Source organism: Pavona decussata, unplaced genomic scaffold, assembly GCF_977016875.1.
Source record: "Pavona decussata unplaced genomic scaffold, jaPavDecu1.1 SCAFFOLD_98, whole genome shotgun sequence".
In the NCBI taxonomy this organism is placed as follows: domain Eukaryota; kingdom Metazoa; phylum Cnidaria; class Anthozoa; order Scleractinia; family Agariciidae; genus Pavona; species Pavona decussata.
Window position 1 is genome coordinate 1,148,116 of NW_028145514.1, and position 22,598 is coordinate 1,170,713.

Consider the following 22,598-nt stretch of genomic DNA (forward strand, 5'->3'; position numbering starts at 1 on the left):
ACAATGCAAGAACTTCGTACACTTTTAGCAACACCGGCGAAACAAGACAAATAAAACAACATATAACCTGTAATTCTACTAACCTTACATATATGATTGAATGTAAAAAATGTAAAAAACAGTATATAGGGGAAACCAAACGCACGATCCGTGAAAGGTTCACAGAACACAGACAAGCGACAAAACAACCCACATCACGCCAACTCTACAGCAGCAGTCCCTACACACTTCAACTTACCAGGTCACTCTTCTGCGGACATGCGACTCATCCCTCTCGAACTACAACCCACCATCAATGCCTCCCGCCGTAAGGCACGCGAGGCTTTTCTAATTTATAGAGGGAAAACGTTATCTCCAGAAGGCATTAACAGGATAAACGAACGCTGAACCTTGATTATACACTTCTATATTTTTGTTATCTCATATTTACAAGTACGCTGTCTTCATGTCATGTATTAGCCAATCATTTTTTCCATGTATTTTTTCAAACTTTAATTTTAGGAGCCGTTACTATAATTTTGCTATCTCATATTTACAAGTACGCTGTCTTCATATCATGTATTAGCCAATCATTTTTTTCCATGTATTTTTCAAACTTTAATTTAAGGAGCCGTTACTATATTTTCCTTCAGTATAGCTCTGGCCCTGAGGAAGACTAATTCTATTAGTCGAAATATTGGCCACTAATAAATCTGCCCTTTGCCGTAGTGCCAGCCTTGCATTCAGTTTTGCATTTTCTTTTTATTTATATCACAGTGTTTCGTTTTGCACTGTAGTGTCCATTAATAATGAAAACCTTTATATGACAAACTTTACGACTTGTCAGTTCTCCGTACCATTTAGGAAACTGCGATACAAATGGGAATGATATGGGCTAATTCTACCTTGTGGTACCCATTTTTTCTTTCTTGTGATCTTACCACTTGATGTCAATCCAACGAAGTCTTAAGTGAAAAAAGATACAGAAATAGAAATAATTTTCTTACATCACAAACAAGTAATAATTATAATGGAACGATAAACTTCAAGCAAAACTATAGATAGGGATACGGTGACTGTCTTAGGTGAGTAGTTAGACTGAGGTGCCACAACTACCACACCCCTTTACAAGATCTCTTAACAGGGAAAGGGGCTCTGCTTTGCGCCTTGGATGGAATCCGTCTGTAGACGCCCCAAAAAAGTGGCAGATACTCTTTATCGTGGCTAAGCTGAGTGTTTTCGTGCTGCCTTTTTTTTATTTAACTCTCCCACGATTGATAATACCTGACGCCTTGTTTCCCAGCTAGATGCGTTTCGGTAGGACTCGGCCAGTGCCTTAAGACATTTCCGGTCTTCTTGTTGTTCGCCGATACCTTCTCAACTGAGCCGGACTTTCTAACGGCCTCTCAAATATAGCCAGTGTCTCCTGGGGCGATAACATTAGGACCAGCCACAATAATAGTGTAAGCCATAAAACATGGCTTGTCCTAGTACGTTCACCGGCCTCCTCCCATCGCTTTAAGTAGGGTCCGACTGTATCAGCTTTACATGAAGGAAAGAAATCATTCAAGGGTGCACGTCTTGTGGCCTGACTGTTTGTTGGTAGATCGTCGCCACTAAAACGACGGGTGGTGGATTGAGACATTAATTTGAGAGTCCGGTAGACTGCAAGCAGTCCCTTTCTGGATAGTCGAGAGGTCGCGCGAAATAGCCGAGCGCGAAAAAAAAACTGGAGCGAACGAGCGGAAGGGGGCTTGGGGAGAGGCGGAAAAAAGGGGAAAGGAAAAGAAAGGGACTGCGCTCTTAGCTGTAACAGACGCGTTCAGGGTAACTCCGCCCACAATTTGTTAAACCTATTAAAAATCCAATTAAAAATGACAGCTAATAGATAACAACTCCGCATTGTTATTCAATGACCAGAACACCGGGCCAGAACATTACAGACATTAGGAGCGAAGGGGAATAATCGCCGAGCTTCTTTGAAAAGGCCAAAATTCGAATTTTTCTTCAGGGCCCAGAGTAAAAGAAATCGACGACACAAACGCCCGAAGTGTAATTAATTAAGAGCGCGGCTCAAAACAACTGGAAAGCTGTTGTTATATCATTTTAAAGCATCCTGCGGTGCTTGTTCCGCGCGGATGCGAAAATTACATTGTACTTGTTGGCACAAATGTCTTTTAATAATTGTGGGATCTTCTTGAAGGCAACTGCTTTTAAACCAAAGTCTTTTGACTGCAACTGATCTTGGAAAATACTGCGAAACGGAACGACAACCACAATCGAGGCCGTGTTGACAAAGTCGAAGCTTTGATAAATAATGGATTTCCCGAAACCAGTGGGAAGAACGGCCATTACATATTTTCCGAGAAAGTGCTTCTACTGCTAGCTTCTGTTCCTCTTTTAGAACTAAGCCTCTGAGTTGATCGCTTAAATTGACGAACACATCGCTGCTACTCTCTCTCACCGAAGCCATTTTCCTAGTGATCTGAAGTGTTGACATCAAACGTGTGAAGAAGTTAATTACGCATCAGACTTGTCTGACAGCAGCTATTGTTTATGGACCAATCGGAATTTTCCGTTGCTGGAGCGACGGGAAATTCGAACGCGTTTGTTACAGTTAAGAGCGCAGTCCCTTTCTTTTCCTTCTCTCCCCCAATCTCTTCTCGTTTATTTATCCTCGCTCCAGTCTCGCTGCGCTATGAGCACACCATCTCGAGTAACCAGAAAGGGACTGCTTGCAGTCTAAGAGTCCGGCTGAGTCAGAATATTATTGTTTCGTCAACACAATGAATTATTAACTTGATTTCCTGATTGAATTTGATTGACACTAAGTTACGTAATTAAGCCACGTGAATAGGACTGCTCTCGGTTCAGATATTTTAGATTCGAAGATACGTGCATGTTTTGATGACCTGTTTTGCTGACCCGTCTTCTGTTACACCGTGAACTGTTTTATCTGTTGCTGACCCGTGAAACAATCCTACTAGACATCGTCAAAGAAGTAAGTTCCAGTGCTGTAATTCTAGCTGATAGTTTTACTCGTGTTTATGTACCGATGGATTCTGTTCAGTTTCTCAAATGTAATTCGTTCTTTTCTTTAGATCGAATAATATATTGGAATAAATTACTGTATACGATTTGCGTGACTAGTTGGATTGCCTGTCTGGTTTAATGGGCCATTTCATTCGATTTCTACGCTGATCCGTTGGCCTAAGGGATGAATGGTTGATGGTTCCTGTGTACTTTGGACTCGTGTGGAACTTAGACGCGTAGCCCGATAATGGCAGAAGAGGAATTGAAAGCAACAAAGAAAGCCCGGAGGAACGCTAAGTCCACCTTCACAAGAAGTGGTAACTGGCTGACTAACATTGTTGACGTTAAAAGGCCTGAATCGGAGGTAAGAGACGCCTTAAGTAAAGTTGAAGAAGCGTACAACGACCTGGTAGTTAAGCATGAAAATTACACGACACTTATAGATGATGATAATGATTTTGAAGAAGCTGAGAGTTGGATGAACGAATGCCAGGGTTCTTTCATTAACTATGTAATGCGAGCTAAGATGTACTTAGACAGTTTAGTTAGTCCAGAGAAACAGACCTTACAAAATGGTGAAGATAAGGAGAAAACCACGAGCAGTCAGTCAAGTATGATCGGAATGTCAAATATGCAGTCGGCAACACCTAGCGAAAGCGACGGGCCTCACAACGATGAAATGCAAAGTATACAATCAGTTGAACAAGCCGATCCGGAAATTCACGCTGACTCGGTACAAGTAATTACCACTGTCCAGACAACTGATTATACGCCGATTAACACAGAAGGCAATGTAAACAACATCACTTCAACCGCCGGTACAGAGAAAGTACAGAAAAGTCCTATTGAAGCTAGCGCCTGCACGTTTAAACTGGAAAAACCCAAGCTTCCTGTTTTCGCTGGGAATGTCCGAGTTTACGCCATCTTTCGTTCAGATTTCAAGCACCCAATAGAAGCGAAGTATTCAAAACGAGATTCAATCACGCTCCTGCGTACGTGCTTGCGAGACAAGCCACTCGAGCTTATTAAGGGAATCGGAAGCGATTATGACGCCGCTTGGGAATATCTGGACGCAATCTGTGGCGACCCAAGATTTGTGTCAGACACTATAACTCAGGACATTGTTCAATTCAAAGCCTTACAAGAAGGGGAGGACGCTCGATTTTGCGACCTCGTACATCTTGTTAAAAGATGCTACGATACGTTAAAGGAAGTTGGTCTCCCTGGTGACATGAACAACGGTCACATGCTGTCCATAATTGAACAGAAAATGTGCGCTGATGACAGAAAAGTCTGGGCGAGAGATTTGGAAAAAGAAAAGAAACCTGCTACCCTTGAAGCGTTGATGAATTGGATGAATGTTGAAATGAAATCGCGAATGCGCGCCACAGCGCCAATCAGAGTGGGCTCATCCGGCAAACGCCCTGTGAATCACTTCAGGTCTGATAACGACAAACCCGTTTGGCACAAATGTTGGCTATGCAAAACTTCATCACACTGGCCTGATCAGTGCCCGAAATTCATATCCCTCAGCATTGACGACCGGATTGCAACTGCAAAGGCAAATCACCTGTGCTTCAGCTGCTTGAAAAGGGCTGGTAGAGGACACACTATGGATAACTGCACGCGCAAACAACAGTGCGCAAAACTGGAGAATGGAACGCGGTGTCCGCAACAGCACCATCAACTCCTACACAAGAGCAACTCTGTGAAGATTGGCATCGCCACTACAGTCAGTACCAATGAAGCAATTTTTCCCGTTTTATCTGCTAACATCGGGAGTGCGAGCGGTCTTTTTAAATGCGGAAACGTGCTTCTAGACTCGGGCGCTCAAGTGAGTCTTATCCGACAGGGTACCGCTGAAACTCTCGGTTTGAAAGGAAAGGATGTGTCCATAACCATTACTAAACTTAGTGGCGAGGACGAAACAATTAAAAAAAAGGAATACAATGTTCAGCTAACCTGTATTGACAACAACAAGCGTTTTACCGTTAAAGCAATTGGCATTCACAGCATCAGTGACGAGATTCCGGCAGTGAAAACCTCGCACTTACCGGAGGTTTTTGGCGTACCGAACACAAGATTTCGCCGTGGCATTGATCACGCACACATGCATGCTGGTGAAACGAGACAAGTGGACCACCTGCTAGCTCGCAAGTCTCCACTTGGATGGGTGGTTTTTGGAGGAAAACCAGAGCAGATTAGTGACGTAACCAGAATATTGCACGTCAAGTACGCCTCACCAATTGACTAAACAGACTTCTGGACAACGGAAGCCATGGGAGTGGCCGTAAAACCCTGTGTCTGCGATGCAGACAAACTGACTCAAGCAGAAAGAGAAGAAGCCAAGCTCATAGAGGAGTCGTGTTTCAAAGTCGAAAACCAATGGATGATCCCTTACCCGTGGAGGAAAGACCTTAACCTGCTGCCAGACAACAGAAATTTGGCAATAAAACGCCTAGAGTCAACAGAACGACGGCTGAAAAGAAATCCTGAACAAGCTGAAGCTTACTGCAAACAGATGGAAGAAATTGAAAGCATGAAATTTGCGCGAAAGCTTTCAAAGCAAGAACAAGACAAGTATCATGGTCCTGTTCATTACATTCCACATCTCGCTGTACTGAGGCCAGACAAGAAGAGCACACCTGTTCGAATTGTTTTCAATTCATCCTCTGCATTTCAAGGACATACGCTGAACGATTACTGGAAAAAAGGTCCCGACCTTTTAAACGGCATGTTTGGGGTTGTCTTAAGATTTAGAGAGAAGGAAGTTGCAGTAGTGGGAGACATCTCCAAGATGTATCATCGGATCCTTATTCCCGAAAGAGATCAACATGTACACCGCTTTCTATGGAGAAATATGGAAACAGAAAGAGAGCCTGACACTTTTGTCAAGACAGTTCTGACATTTGGGGACAAGTCTGCACCCGCCATGGCGCAAATAGCTCTAAGAAAAACAGCGCAAGAGAACAAGGAAGGCTACCCAGAAGCGGCCGAAGTGCTCACGAACAATACGTACATGGATGACATCTGTGAGTCTGTAGATACAGAAAAGGAAGCTCGGAAATTAACAAGTGACATAGACAATGTTTTGAAGACGGGAGGATTCAAAGTTAAAGAGTGGATCTCTAACAAGGTGCTCAAAGAGAAAGTGAATGGTGACACAGAGAAGGAAATTGATATGTTCAAAGGAGAGGAGGAGAAGGTCCTGTGAACCCTGTGGAATTTTAAAACAGACAAGTTCCACTTCAGAGTGACATCAGACTTACTGAAGCTAGAAAACAGTCCAAACCATGTACAGAAGATTACCAAAAGAATGATCCTGAGTCAAGTCGCTCGCATTTACGATCCGATTGGATTTGCAGCAGCGTTCATCGTCAGAACAAAGATAGGAATGCAAAGACTGTGGCAGCTGGGACTGGACTGGGATGACGAGGTACCACTTGCAGTTCAGGAAAGCTGGATTTCACTCTTACAGGAAATTAAGGAACTAGACAGTGTGTCCTTCGAGAGATGTTTAACGGTAGTCAATGCTGTGGAACCGCCAATGTTATGCGTTTTCGCTGACGCATCGCAAGACGCACTTGGAGCATGTGCCTACGCGCGCCAGAGAAAGGATAACAACACTTACGCAGTGAAGTTCATCGCAGCAAAGTCTCGAGTATCCCCGCTGAAACAGCTGACAATTCCGCGCTTGGAGCTACAAGCAGCCGTTCTCGCAAGTCGCCTGGCTAAATCCATTCAGGAGGAATCTAGGATACAGTTCAAAGATGTTAAGTTCTTTACCGACATTACGATCACCTTGGCCTGGATTCAAAGTCCATCACGCAGCTTTAAACCGTTCGTCTCCTCGAGAGTGGGAGAAACTTAAAGTAACACAGATCCAAACCAGTGGAAGCATATACCCAGTGAGGATAATGTAGCTGACGACCTGTCGCGAGGGATCCGCGTTAATGAGTTACAAGGCAGATGGAAGAATGGCCCGGAGTTCTTATACCTACCAGAAAGTCAATGGCCAATTACGACAGCCCCGCCAACCCCGAATGTGGACATGGAACGCCGTCAGATGCAGATACTGACCGTAGTCACAGCACCAAAAGCTGGCAATGGTATTGACCCACAGAAGTTGTCAAGCGGGAGAAAACTGATCCGTGTGACGGCACGAATACGCAGACTAGCAGTAAAGATACGGCTGAGAAAATACGACCAACAAGGACAACAAGAAAGGTTTTTGCTTTATTGTTTGCCGCAGCGTAGTTGTTTCGTGACTTTTAAACAAGTTTTAATTAAATTAAATTATTCTAAGCGTTTCGTAAACGTATCGAAAACATGGCAATGTTTACTAACGTTTGCGGCCTTTTACCTCAGTTAAGTTCGCTACAGAAGGGTTTTCGGTTAAAAATTACTCCTTACAAGATGTTCAAGCTTTTAAGTTAAACGAAAACTTACTGATCCGTGACGATTCTTGATATAAAAAACGCAAATCAATACAATTTAACTCCGTTAGTTGAGTTAGAGGTTAATTGCAACTTTCAACGTTGAAAAAAAAAAAAGAAAAAAAAAGAGAAGAAAAGAAAAGAAAAACTCTCTTTGTTTTGAAAGTAAATATTTTTAAATTAATTTATGTTAGGCATTCATATACACAGTATACACCGCTAAAACATACCTGCCCGTGCCAAAAACAACTTTGCTTCAGAGACTTACATAGCGTCTCGAGTGTTGCAATAACGCAGATGCCCTTGCGTGGATTTGGTACACTTGGCAAGGATAGAGCTATTCACATTGGCTAAATTGTCCACACTTGAACCACATGTTCCCCCTAAAATCTACCCATATTCACACACAGCCGTATATAAGCACCACTCCGGTGGTCGTAGCCACCCACAATAAACTCCACTGAACACTCAGCAAGTACCACGTGCAACGAACAAAAGAAGTAAGCTTTCGGGACACGGCGCTCTTTTCAATTTACGTGATCTTTGAGTAATTAATCACGTAAATTGCTATTACATCTTAGTGTCCGAAAAGAAAAAAAGGCGTTTTGAATTGACGTGTCATAGTAATACCTAAATATGTAAAGTACACATCTCAGTACGAACTGTACTCCTGGGAGTCCTGTGGTTCCTTAAAATTAATCGTTCACTTGTTCTTTGGCTTGAGGCGTTCCGCGATCTCGCTCAATACACTTTTGCAATGAACACAGACCGTGTTTTTAGGCAGGAAAAGATCTCTCAGGTAAGAAACATTTCTTAATCATTCAGTAGAATGAGGTTTACCTAGTAGTTGATGCCGTATTTGTGTTGTAAACAGACCTTAAAATCGCAATTTCGTGGTAAACAAATCGGAACCCACTACGCAAAGTCGAATTGAATTGCTAATTTTACTTTTCAAATTATCTTTCATAGCTAGCAAATAAATTCAAATTCAATGTGTAGTTTTCCTTTACTCAAAAATGTGCCAGCAGAGTAAAAATAAGCGTCTTCCGGCGAAGGAAAGTCATGTTTTATGAGCTCTTGTTTATGTTCCCCTCGATACAAAAGGTCGAAGGTCGCTCCTAATTGCTGAAGTGACATGTTTTGAAAACGCTCTGAGAACTCGCTGTTTAATTTACCCCAATTTTTTATTCGATGAATGATTAGTTGAAATGATTATGTTTTCCCGGAGTGTAGTTTCGTGGGGCAAAGCGATGTACCAAAATGTTTTTTTTGTCCTTGAATTTAGCCAAAATTAGGTTGTTATATTAAATCACCGGTAAAAAGGCGCAACTTAAAAAATTGGTCAAAAATTCATGTTTACGTTTTATTTAACTTTTTTTAGTCGGTCCTTACAGCAAACCGTTCTTAAACACCTTCTAATTTCAACAAACTTAGATTCATGTTGAAAATTTTAAAACTCTCAAGATAACTGTGAACATTGCCACGTTTGACTAGTCAAATACTGTCACTCATTAAAAAGCAGCCTAACAAATTCCCTAGGAATTATTAAACTTCCCATCCCCTAAATATTTAGGGTAGTTCAGTTGAAAATAAAATTCCTAAGCGTAATCAAATGTACGTGGGTCAGTGACGATTGAATATCTATGGAGGATCTTTGTCATAAAAACAGATTGTAACTATTTTGAGTTAAAGTACCAACAATCAAAGCCAAGGTTAGAGGATGCTCTACTGGATACTCATGTATGACCCCTTTACACTACACGTTTCACTATTAAAGCTAGATTATACAATTTGGAAATGGCTCTAACACTCCACTGCAAGCACTTAAGCAAATGCGGTCTCCTTTTTTGTGTTGTCATACATGACGGTCTCTGGAGCTTCCTTGTAGACTAAAGATGTTGCATATGCAATTGCAAATACCCCGCAGTCACTTGCGTTCTTTTGCTGCTGAACTGGCATAATCATCATCTTTTTAAATTCCTCACCAAGAAGACCTCTGGTTTGTTCTTCTATATCGTTATTAATGACATTATTAAAGAGACTATCATAGTCATTAACAAATCCTCTCGTGCAACCAATTGAACTAACACAGACCCAGTGATTCCCTCCTGTGTGTAAAAGTTGAATAAATTCACCTCCAACAATGTCAAAATTGTAACATGGTCCTAGTGTTGGTCTTTGAAAATCCTCACAATGAGTGGATAAATCCTTTTAAGGATTACATGCCTCATGAATAATGTGCAGTCAAACCATCCATTTCTGGAATTAATCAAGCTGAACTCTTTATCAGTAAGAGGACCTCGTGAGGATACTTTGTCTGCTTTTCCAATCGTAGTTTTTATCTCTTGCACTTCATCATCATCATCATCATCATCATCATCATCATCATCATCATCATCATCATCATCATCATCATCATCATCATCATCATCAAGCACAAATCTAGAATCTTTCAAATCTGGCTCATTTTCAAGACTTTCACTAGTTTCATTCACAGCTTTGTTTTTCCTAAAAGAGGAAGACACCCAACCCAACCCAAGGCCACAACAGTCACAGGAAAAAATGAAATCGGGAGTGGCATGCAAGAATGGGTAATCTTTGTTTATGAATGTACCACACTTGACTACCTTAAAGTTGTTATGTTTTGCCTTCGTCTGCTTTTCATATTCAGTGATTGCCAACTCTTCATGTTTACAGGCATGCCTTGTAGCTGCAGTAGAGAAGTTAAACACGTCGGGATAACAAATTGTTTTGATAAGAGATTGTGATGGCTGTGCAGGATCAGTGTTACATGCTCCATGACACTGAGATGGACCAATTCGTCCAGCCCTGTGATGAGAGAAAGCACTACCTTTTGCTTGGTTTATGGTTTCTTTCTCAATCATTTCTATTTGCTCATATGTGAGGCTTATTTCAACTTCGTGGCATTCTTGTAGTAGCTCAGTATAAGTAAGGTTTATTTATCTCTCATCAAATAAATCTCGGATACATGGTATCCCTCTCGTTTTTAGCAATGAATTCATCTGCATATGTTTCTACTAAACTTAGACAAACAGGTTTGACTTTGCATTCACAGAGAGAACTGTACAACTGTGCAAGCTCATCCTTAGTTGGTAACTGGGGATTGATCACTGTTATCATTCTTGCAGCACAAACTAAGATCGTTTAAAGACTTCTCCATGCCAGCCTTCAGTTTTCTTGCTGAGGAAAAGTTGATGTCCTTAACTTTGGCGTAATGAACCTTTTCAACATAACTTGGCAAAATCCGGCCACACTCAACCTGCGTACAGGCTAACCTTTCGTTTTGTCTGGTGACAACTTCAAGATAGAATAGTACACTTGCTATATGTGAGCAGCAGTCACCCAGGCCAGCCATACACCCTGCACAATGTGCTGACATCACAGTGCCTTCTTCGTTTGGTTTAATCCAAAATTGCACTAGTGGATCATCCAGTCTCTGCGAATATTTATGTCTTACTTTGGCCAATACCACAAACCTCTTGTTAATCATACATCCAAGGACACTGGAAATGAAGCCGCTAACCATCTGGTTGTAAACCTGAAGGCTTCTGTAAGCTTTAAATTGTGCGTTGGAATAAAACCTAGTATCGAGCACGAGGTACGAAAGTAAATCCATGGATTCAACTGGTGGAAGGCATTCCTCGCTCAACGTTTTAGCTGGGAATTGAAGCGGATCTATGCCAATCTCAGAAATTTTATCAAGATACCTATATTTCACATTGCCTTCAAGATTTTTGCTATAATTTGAGAGCATCAGAGGCTCAACCTCTTTTGTTTCAGTCGCCATTTTGATTACGTCAGTCCTCCAACATGGCCGCCAGTAATTTTGTGACGTCAACCGCACACAGGCTACAAGCAATTACACTCTCATCGCTTTAAGAGGTGTTTCTTTTAATTGAAACAATTTGGATATTGAAAACTGTTTAGATAAGTAATAACCTAAGAGAGGCGAAAATTACTCCAAACCAAGGTGAAGATTTTGACGAGTGCCAGAAGCGTGAAATCATTTTCAAGGAGCTTCAGTTGTTACAAGGTTCACACCTCCATTTATAAACAGTTGTTTTCTTTAAGTCACGCATATTTATGAAACAGTTGTTAGGTCACGCGCATTCCTATGTAATTTTTTTAAAGGGGGAGTATCATGGTGTTTTTGACCTTTCTTCTTAAAAGTGCTGAAATAAGACCTTCACTTAGCTACAAAATAATTCTAGAACAACGAGAGGAAAGAGATCAACTCATTTCTTAAAAGGAACAACTCGTGATCTATTCTAGCGCATTTTGGAAACAAAAATGCGAGAACTTGAAAAACATTAGCCTAATGTTTTTCAAGTTTAAATCCATTCCGATCTACTCTGTCTCTGGCTAGAGGCACTAATCAACAACTTATTGCAATGGGGTTATAATTCATAACAAAACTAGACAATTATTTTTTATTTCAGTTAACAGACAAACATGTTTGGGGTTCTGAAATGACATCAAATTCGAGTGATACTTCCCCTTTTAATGCCCATATATAGGCATATAGCCAGCACATGTTCGGGGATAAAAATAGCACAGCCCTGAGAATATAACATGTAGTCGTTGAGGAGAAAAGACTTTCGCTGTTTTCGTTTAGGATTTTCCTTTGCTCTGCTCCCTCCGTTGGATGTTCCTCGACCTAAAGACTATATGGACGCTTAAACAAGGCAGATAAGCATTCGAACATTTATATTTGATCGTACTGAGTTATAGTTTATGATCTTAAGCTCACGTTGTGTTATTAATAAATTACGTGTTCTTGTTGTTCGCGAATGTCGTCTGGTTCACCGTTTGTTGCAGACGTTCGCTTTGTCGCTTCACTTTTGCGTCTGCAACACAGTGCACACACTCCTAAAGCATTTTACGTTGATTTTGATTTTGGAACAAGCGACAATAGGTCAACTCGACGGCTTTATTAAAGGAATGTCATTTTTCTCTTTGTGCAAATTTCCCACGTGCCAACTAAACACCCTGAGGTAAGAATTTTAAATTGAGGTCAGATATAATTTTCAGGAAAAATACAATTTTTTAGATCATCGCAAGGAACGAACCAGGAGACATCAGAGGTGCATCAGAGGTTAGTATAAGGCCGACCTGTTTTTCCCTACTTTTGGTTTTTTCACAACGCTAATCTTTTTTTGAAAGAGAGAATGCTTCCAAAATCTCTGGGGCAACGCTCTGATCTAGCTTTTTCGCGCTCAAAGTCGCTGAGAGAAAACAAAAAGTGTCAGATTTAGTTTCGTTGTATCAGATGTTCTCTCTTACTGACTTTCATTTATGAATTTAGTTTCTCAAACAAATTGACATTTAAGAGGTTATACATGATCAAATATCGATCTAAGTGATACTAAAAATATTAAAAATTTTCGATAGTTCAAAAACCAGGAAATCGTAAAGTGAAATGACTTGAAGATGGTTTGTTTACTCGCTTGATAAGCTGTTCAAACTCAAGTGATAAACTCAAGTGTAAGTATTTTAACTCAGTCTGATCCAATCCGGTGAAAAAATTGACTCAAATGGGAATTTGCCGCAAAGAAAATGAATCTTGCATTACTAAGTCCAAGAGAAAATAAACGCATGTCCCAAACTAAGGATGAATAATCCTTCAATATGATAATCTTGCGTTACTTTTCATCTATGAAGTATTCTTACCAATTCTTCATTTGTTGTTGTTTTTTTTGTCCACTGTGGTAAACAACGCAGCACAGGTCGCAATCAATAAATACTTCGAAAAAGAAACGCAATGATCGAAAAGCTCAGCGCAACGTGAGAAGTATTCTGCGCGGTCCTTAAGCATTATGGCACAGAAAAAAAACATGGAAAAATTAAAATTTACAGCCGGTGGTATGAGCCGATTGTTTTGTTTTCGCTAAAAAATCCTTCTCATGAACAATAATCTATTAACCAACTTTTTAACAATGCATCTTCATTTTAAAGATTGCGATTTTTGATTCAGGAAACCGGGAAGTTTCACTTCAAGTGTTTCTCTGAAACCCTGATGTGGCCGCTAACATTTGGTTCAAGCAACCACTACTCTCTTCGCTTAAAGAGATGTTCGATATAATTGAAACAGTTTGGATGTAGAAAATTATTATGTCCTTGCTTTTATTGGTATTTGTATGATTCAAAAAAGAATAATCTTATAGAGGTGGACATTGCTCCAAAGCAACGAGAAGGTTTTGAACGGACGGCTTAAAAAGGCAGTGTTAACAAGCTTGAAACTTTTCATGTTGAGTTTTGGTCAGTGGGAGAAACGAAAATTAGTCAATTTTACGACTCTATTACCGAATCGTGATATCTCAAACATAAAAGCCTCAAAGAAAGTTGGTATTTGGTAAGTCAATATCTTCTATTAGGAATTCTATCTAAGAGTAAAACATAAAACAGACCATTAAGGAATGACATAATGATGGGCGATCCCATTTCTCTGCACAAACATTGCCCACATGCTAACTAAATACCCCGTGGTTAAAATTTTAAGTTAAGGTTACATACAATTTTCAAGAAAAATACTATTTTGTTCAGATCAGCGCGAGGAACGGACAAAGAGACACCAGAGGTACATCAGAAACATTGCATGTTTATTTTTGGTCAGTGGGACAAACGAAAATTAGTCAATTTTACGACTCTATTACCGAATCGTGATATCTCAAACAAGTGCCCGAACATTGCTTAAGACATAAAAGCCTCAAAGACAGTTGGTATTTCGTAAGTCAATATCTTCTATTAGGAATTCTAGTACCAGTAAAACAAACCATTAAGGAATGACATAATGATGGGCGATCCTTTTTCTCTGCACACACATTGCCACATGCTAACTAAACACACAGAGGTTAAAATTTTAAATTAAGGTAACACACAATTTTCAAGAAAAATACTATTTTGTTCAGATTAGCGCGTGGGGCAGGCCAAGAGACATCAGAGGTACATCAGAAACATTTCATGTTGATTTTTGGTCAGTGGGACAAACGAGAATTAGTCAATTTAACGACTCTATTACCGAATCGTGAGATCTCAAACAAGTGCCGGAACATTACTTAAGACATAAAAGCCTCCAAGACAGTTGGTATTTCGTAAGTCAATATCTTCTAATAGGAATTCTAGTACCAGTAAAACAGGCCATTAAGGAATGACATAATGATGGGCGATCCCTTTTCTCTTCACACACATTGCCCACATGCTAAGTAAACACCCTGGGGTTAAAATGTTAAATTAAGGTACGATACAATTTTCAAGAAGATACTATTTTGTTCAGATCATCGCGAGGAACGGACCAAGAGACATCAGAGGTACATCAGAGGTTAGTATAAGGCCGGCCTGTTCACAACTAAATCCTCCTTTTTCTTCTTTTGGTTATTGACAACAGTCCCAGTTTTTTTTTATTAAAAACAAATTGCGATTCCAAGAAACCATTGTTAAATTCTTTTGGCAACGTTCTGACCTTTCTTTGTCTCGTTCAGAGTCGCTGAGAATACATGTCTCCAGAAGTAAAATGTTAAGCTTTTAATTGCTCTTTATCTCTTACTATTTCAGTTTGAATTAAGTTTCTAAAAAAATATTGATATTTAAGAGGTTATAGACGATGCAAGTTCAGTGTAAGTGATACCCTCAATGCCAAAATGCCATTCAATTGTTGTTTTTGTTTTTTGATAGTTGATAGTTCGAAAACCAGGAAATCGGCCTGAAGTGTAATGACTTAATAGATAAATGATATTTTAAATGATTGATACAGACATACTTGGAAAAAGAAAATGCGAAGCTCACGGCAAAAAGAGAATGACTTGTCTGAAAACGTCAACATTTGAACCCAGTTTGATTTTTTTTTTGGTGAAAAATAGGAGTTTGCAACAAAGCAATTTAATCTTGCATCCCCAGCTAGGGATGAATTATCTATAAAATTAAAAAATAATCTTCCCTTAAAAACAACTTTTTATCTATGAAGTTCTCTTACCAGTGCTTTACCGTTTTAACCACATTTCTCTCAATGGGACAAATTTATTTCTTTAAATTGCTCATTTCAGGAAACAGCGCAGCTGGCGTCGCAATCAACAAATATTTCAAAAAAGAAAACGCAATGATCGAGAAATTCAGCGCTACGTTAGAAGCATTCCGCGCAGTCATTAAGCGCTATCGCGCAGAAACAAACAAATAGACAAACAACAGCCTCCGAAGACGCGTGAATCGATGGCACGATAAACCACGTTACCGAAATGTTTGAAAATATGTTTAGAGAATATCGGAAATATATCGTCAATATTAGTGTATAAATACCAGCAAGTGCTAACAAAAAAAAAATAAATTCAGGCCATTTAAATGGGGTCTAAAACGTTTTGCTGCTTACAAATGGACCCACATGTTCACGCTCCGTTTAGTTGGAATTCTAAATGACCTCAAAACAAAGGTCTTTCATGACGATTAGAAACAAATATTTTTGGTTTCGTATTTATATTTTTTTGAGCGCAAAACACCCTCGTAGATATCACATAAAACTGTATGGAGAAACAACAGGTATATCCTCGGAGGACGTTTATAAAAAGACCGTTTTCCCATGGTTGCACTCAAATCTAATGAAAAATTCCATCAGTGACGGAGCGGTTTTTTGGAATATTATAATAGACTATCACAGCGACAATTTTAAAGCAAAACAGGACCTATCCTCCAAATAACTTGATTTTTAAAAATAACTCATTTGTTCAGTGCCTTCCTACTAAAAAGTCAGATTTTGAATTTTATTAGAGTTTACTGACGGTCAGTTTAGTGACACGGCAAGGGTATGTAAGCAAAGTTCTATATTTAAGTGACAATCATTCTAGGGTTGAGTAGTACTAATTGGGACGCTAAATTACGTTTGGCACTATATCTGCAGACGAGACTAGGAAAGCGATACACTTCAAATTGACTGACTCAAAACATTCCTAAAACTTTGAAAATCGAATAGTACTGGAAAAGTAACCTTTGTTTAATTACTGGTTTCTGAAAAATGAGATTAATATGTTAACGCTTTCCACCCATTTCCAGTTTCGCACCACAGGTAAATGTGATTCAAGTAAGGGAATTAACGATTCACAAAAGCAGCTGTAAGTTCTCATGGGGCTCAACAACTTTAATAACAACTTTATTTTATACTGGAAACATTTACAGTAGTCTCCGAAAACGTATCTTAGAAGGTAACTCAGTGATATTCATGAAGCCTTCCTTTTTAATTTGACCGGCCTTAAATGTTTGTTTAAATAAATGAAAGATCCTTGCAGTTAGTACGCACTGATTTTTAAGTCAGTGCTTAAAAGCAGTTGCAAAAGGAAAGCCTGCAAAAAATTCAGGCTTAAACGGGATTCAAACCCATGACCTCTACGATGCTGGTCTAGCGCTCTACCAACTGAGCTATCAAGCCAACTGGGAGATGGTCATATTGTGGGTTCGTAATATATCCGTGAAGGATGAACCAGTTGGCTTGATAGCTCAGTTGGTAGAGCGCCACACCGGCATCGCAGCTAGAGGTCATGGGTTCGAATCACGTTCAAGCCTACATTTTTTTCAGGCTTTCCTTTCGCAACTGCTTAAGTTGCGTACTAACTGCGGGGATCTTTCTTCTTTTTGATCTTTCATCCGCAGTTGAAAATATATGTCTCATATATTTACATTCATTTAAATGTTTGCCCAGATTTAGCAACCGAAAAATTGAGCCAGTGACGACAGCAGTCTTGGGAAACCGTCATCAATCGTCGTTATTTCCAATATAAAGGTTTATCGCAATCGATCCGTCTTCCTCCCTGGAAGGTATTCAATTGCAACTTTATCGTTTTTGTTCAGAAAGAAATATCGTTTTTAAATATCACTAAGCGAAATCGGTCTTGGTTACCGCGCAAGATTGCTTGAAATTTTTAATTAATGGGCATTATTGATGTTTCGAAAGTTCTCAAAATGACACTTGGGAGTGCAATTTGATTACAATTTCAAAATATAGTCCAACTATTTCTCACGAAAAGAATACTCGAATCCTAGACGAAGCCAGTTTAGAAGTAAGATTTTCTTCGATTGATGAAATTCCTTTCCCTAAGTGTTAACCTAAGCGTTTTAGGGTTGCAGCGTGGTCGAGTGGTTAGGGCGCAGGACTTGAAATCTGGAGGTCGTGGGTTCAAGTCCCGTTCTGACCACTATCTGGAGTTGTTTCTCGGTAGCCCCGAGTTCAACTCCTCGGCCTCGTTTGTAAATAGCCAGATGGTGCGCCTCCTGCCAGCTGGAATTCTTAACCATGTTATATTGTATTTGAAATATTTGTTTCTTCCTATTTGTTTCATTGTCCCTGAAAGCCCCTTGCGGGAGAGGATAATTAAGTTATTACTATTAACATGATCATACTGACCTTTTACGCAACGTCTTATAGCGAAAATTGGTTAGAACCAATTTTGCAACTTATCAGTGCACTGAAGGCACGAAACTTGGTGGAAATTGGTGAAGTCAAAATGAATTCTGTTTTCGTGGTGTCGGTAGAATTTCGGTAGAATGTCAGAATGTCAATCCAACAATGGGCCTTCTTCTCTGGCGGACAGACTGATATGAAGTCAATTATAGTGGCTTGCTTAACTAAGGGATGCACCGAGACCTAGAGCAAAAGAGGGAAAAGGTATTTTCTCACAGTTTACGACGCCAAAACTTTTTATTGGCGCGCAGAAAATACCGCTAGCTACGCAGGCTAAGTCAGTTCAAGCTCCTCACTGCCGCAGGTACAGTATCCGGTGGAGTGTGAACGTTGTCATGCAAAGCCTAGCCTACCACACAGTCGTGGGAGGAGACTCGTATCTCCTGGAGAGGAGATAATACAAGTCCCTTAAAAACGACTGCGTGGGAGGCTAAGCAAGGCCATGTGTTACATGAAAGCATCTGAAACTTAATATTTTTGACAGATTGTACCCCACTGCCAGACCACAGGGAAACAGGAATAACTTCAGCCATGCTTTATCCATTGCTTCTGTTTATCTGCCTGACAGCCTCGTTCAGAGGAACAAGAGCGGAGAGCGGGGATAGCAGTGACACGGAAGAGCTTGGAAAAGGAGTCAATCTTCGGAAGACAAACTTATTGGGCGACTTCCAGGAAAAGGAGGCGAAAGTGTTCGAGGCTTTGCCGGAAACCTGCTTTAAAAGGCAAAAGTTACACTACTCAGGTAGTAACTTTGATTATTACAAAAGCACCAAATCCTTTTACAAACATATGGCCGCCGCAGCTGGTTTGGAAGCCTCCCTCGAGTCTACGTTTACTCTGGGCGCTACTCTCAACACTGTTATACAGAAGACAGAATCCAAGGAATCCGAAGTAAGTGGACTGGCCTTAAATGTCCGCGCCTTGACAGAAAAGATCTTGGTCAAGAAGGATTGTTTAGATAACGTTGAAACTTCCACATTAACCAAACGCCTTGTTAAGGACTTTGAAAAGCTACCATTGGAATTTACACGTCCGTGGCTCGCGAATTCCTGGAAACCATATAACGTCTTTTTGGAGACATACGGGTCCCATGTGATAACGTCTGTGAAGCGTGGATCAAGCATCAAGCAGACGACATTTGCAGAAAGTGCTAAGTCGTATAGTCAGAGAGATTTTCAGGTGAACAGCTGCATTAAACTTGCAGGCCCCGTAAGTGCTACCAAGGTTGGGGTGGAGGCATGTGCAAACGTCAGCAAGAAGGAAGAGTCCAAGGCAAGTGACATGAGCACCGTAGAAAAACTCATCGTCAAAGGGGGTACCAAGGAAACCCGAAATAAGGTGATGAAAGACAGGAGCAAAGAACTAATTGAGCAACTTTTGAACGAAGCTGGTGAAACAGACGCACCTGTTGAACACACCTTCAGATCGATTTGGAACATTTTGCAAAGCCGGTTCGATACTGGATCAGATAACTACATCCGAGCCATAAACCTGCAGTACTATTACCTCGGCTTCTTGAATTATGGCTGCCGATTCAAAGAAAGTAGAGGGGTTCACCTACAGAAATTCGACTACACAAGGCGTCCTCCCGAGAAATCTCCTGAATTCGAGTGCTCTCTGGCTGCAGAGGGTTGCCACCATTCTGACGACTGTGGATACAGAGTGGGAATCTGGTGCGCCTGTCGAGGGAAATCTTGCGTTAAGTACAAATCGGAGAAACAAGACACAGGAAGCTCTAAGCTCACAGCATATGCAAACACCCAAGATGATTGGGGATGGCATGGCTGCGATTGGAAAGTGGCTGGGTTTGAATGCGACTGCTACAACAAGAATATTGGGTTTCGGAAACAGGTGTGGAGGATGCCTAGCAGAGATGTCGCGCAGAAAGATGTTCCTCACCACATGAGTGGTGAGTCAGAGAATCCAGATCAAGATCTCGATCAAGATTTAAATCGAGATCTAGGCAGGGATGCAGAAGAAAATGGTGAAGAGTAATTTGATCTGAGTCAGTACTTAAATGATGTACGATTAAGTTAAAACGTGATCTGCTACATAGTAAATGAGTTTCCCGATTCAAACCAGTGACAATAATGAAGACAGTTAGAACACTAACTATTTAGTGGAATGAGTTTACGCCAAAATTATGTATTGTAATCGTAGCTCGAGATTAAAACAATGAGATGCGCGAATTTTGTTGTTCGAGTGGTCATTCCCAGTCGTTACTCTTGCAACTATTCAATGGAACAATTCTCGACCAGACAACTTTAAAATCTTCATTAATTCTCTCAGTGCCTAGAATGTTGCTTTGTACTACATCTTTTCGTCTTCAAGTGTATCGCACAGTATTACTGAGCGACTATTTCAAATGAGACTTCTCAATTCCAATAGTTTACTTACGCGATTCACGTGGACGATTTTCGATATAAAAGGCTTGTTGCCTCTTTTAACTTCATCCTTTGCGATCCTCATTGGTTACAAAATTTTTTTATGTAATATATCAAGCACTAGGAAGAGTCTTTCATCCAATTTTCAAATAGCAAGAAGTGAGGTGAAAAAACGAGACGCAGGTAGTAGTCAAGTGTGGTACATTCATAAACAAAGATTACCCATTCTTGCATGCCACTCCCGATTTCATTTGTTCCTGTGACTGTTGTGGCCTTGGGTAGGGCGAGGTTAAGTGCCCCTACTGCATTGATGGGAAAGATTTTGACTCTTACAATCTTCCTGTTTGGCGAAAATTGGTTCAGAATTTGTACTAAAGAGAAGCCATAGTTACTACAGCCAAATTCAGCAACAATTACACACTATACCTTATCGTGTTTACTGTGACTTTATTGTTTGTGCCATCATTGAAAATGAGTTTGTACAGTTGGTTTAAGAAAGAATCACCCCTGATAATAACCACTGGGAAGAACAGCTGCCTAAGCTTTCTTTATTTTGGAGGATCTGCACCCTCCCTGAGATTATGGGGAGGTGGTACACAAGAAAGCTAAACGCGAAGCCCCAAAATATCACACGTCAGGGTGGAGTTGTTATTGCAGGCGCACAACCAGTGAAGAAACAGTAACAAGTTCCAACCCATCATGCCCAGTTTCTAAGTTTCATCCATCATGTCTGTCAATTCAGAAGGTTCCCAAGGTATGGCTGATTGTCCTCATTGCAGGAAATTCCCTAAATTTCAACCAAAACAAAGAGCAAAGAATCGAAGAGCTGCAAAAGAAAAGTTGGTATCCGAGGCAATATTTGCACCTTTGGAAAAAAGGCTGAAAGTACTGACAAAATTCTAAAGTGTCATAATGAACATTGCTCCCTGGTTCGAAAATAAACATTCCAGATATCTTTTGAAGTGTGTTTTGACAAATGACGAACATCAGACTGCAATTTATGTTACATGCGAAGTTCATGGTGTCCGCTTTTTCGGGAGTCAAAACAATAAAACTATTATGTTTGTACCGCGAAAGTGGCCGTAATTCCGTAATAGCGGGAGTCAGTTTCAGTCAAACCCCTATAGCTTTCGCCGGGGATCTGGATTTTGCCCGTAAGAGCGGGGTGTCCGTAAAGCGAGAGTTGACTGTATTTGCAAGTGTGGCTCTCCGATGAATGATTGCACGTGGGAGAAAAGCAGTATACCATTTCTGCCCATTTAGATATCTTTCTTCTGGCAAATGCGATATTTTTTAGACAGTAAGTGATCTTTATAACCTCTGCTCTTCTTCGTGGGTTCTTTTGTTGGGGGTTAATAAGGGTTCTGACCTTAAGACAAAGCAGCAACAAAGACCACTTGATCCAAGCGTAATAATAGACAATCGGTGTTGGTTAGAACTGAATTTTTTAATGCCATGGCTACATGACGTTCACATTTTAAAAGGACTCTATATTCCTGTATTGTTCAGTCAACTTTTTCGCTGTTGAAGTGCATGCATGAAGTTATGGAAGGCAATGTATTGTAATTCCCAGTGTATAGTGATCAATAAAAAGGGATAGTAAACTCACACTCGAGCCTAACGGGGCCGAAGCATACCCAGTTTCTGTGGCATGAAGCAACCACCCGCCCTGAAGCAACCTGCCCAGATTGAAGCGACACATCCGGGACCTTAAAGCGCCGTCTGAGCGCTAAATTTGAAAAGATAATCAGCGAACCGTAATTAAAACAAAGAGAAAATGTCGCTTACTGTCCAGGTTGGCTCACATCTTTCACGTTTTCGTCCAAACTACCGAAAAATTATTAGTGTCAGCATATGGCTTTTGTAGAAGAGACATTAATAAAAAATATTAATGCATGCTAAGCTCCGCCTCCACAAATAATAGTGCGTGTGGCAGCCCAATTAATCATTGAAATTGAGGTGTGATGATACACAGATTGGTTGACCACGTTATGAAATTTGGTGTTTTATTTACTACAGATGGTTCTAAATAAAATCTTGTAAAGATTTTTTAAAAAAAAATCATAATGCACTGATTTTTTAGAGCGAGTCTTTCTCTGCATTCCTCAGCGCGAAGCAGTTCGACAGATCTGTTCTCAAATGCGGAGATGAGTTCTTCTGGCAAGTGATCGGCCGGCTCCCACGTGTTCTGTTCTGGAAAATAATGCTTCCACTGAACAAAGTACGCTGTTTCGCAGCCTTGAATTCGTTTTACGACTACGCGCTCAACTTCAAACACACTCATAACAGTGGGCTTTACAATCGGTC

At 40.4% G+C, this 22,598-nt stretch overlaps 4 protein-coding genes across 4 annotated transcripts; all 4 read left to right on the forward strand.

The window, feature by feature from the left end:
* Positions 1-2,768: 2,768 nt before the first annotated feature.
* On the forward strand, positions 2,769-5,266 carry LOC146472545 (uncharacterized). Its single transcript, XM_085119216.1, has one exon. It carries the CDS (start codon positions 3,260-3,262, stop codon positions 5,264-5,266), a length of 2,007 nt encoding a protein of 668 aa, XP_084975342.1. The 5' UTR covers positions 2,769-3,259.
* Positions 5,267-5,290: 24 nt separating this feature from the next.
* On the forward strand, positions 5,291-6,226 carry LOC146472546 (uncharacterized). Its single transcript, XM_085119217.1, has one exon. It carries the CDS (start codon positions 5,291-5,293, stop codon positions 6,224-6,226), a length of 936 nt encoding a protein of 311 aa, XP_084975343.1.
* Positions 6,227-6,328: 102 nt separating this feature from the next.
* On the forward strand, positions 6,329-6,883 carry LOC146472547 (uncharacterized). Its single transcript, XM_085119218.1, has one exon. It carries the CDS (start codon positions 6,329-6,331, stop codon positions 6,881-6,883), a length of 555 nt encoding a protein of 184 aa, XP_084975344.1.
* Positions 6,884-14,656: 7,773 nt separating this feature from the next.
* LOC146472548 (DELTA-thalatoxin-Avl2a-like) lies at positions 14,657-20,096 on the forward strand. The gene is made up of 2 exons (XM_085119466.1): positions 14,657-14,787; positions 18,392-20,096. The coding sequence occupies exon 2, from the start codon at positions 18,439-18,441 to the stop codon at positions 19,900-19,902; it is 1,464 nt and encodes a 487-aa protein (XP_084975592.1). The 5' UTR covers positions 14,657-14,787; positions 18,392-18,438; the 3' UTR covers positions 19,903-20,096.
* Positions 20,097-22,598: the final 2,502 nt, after the last annotated feature.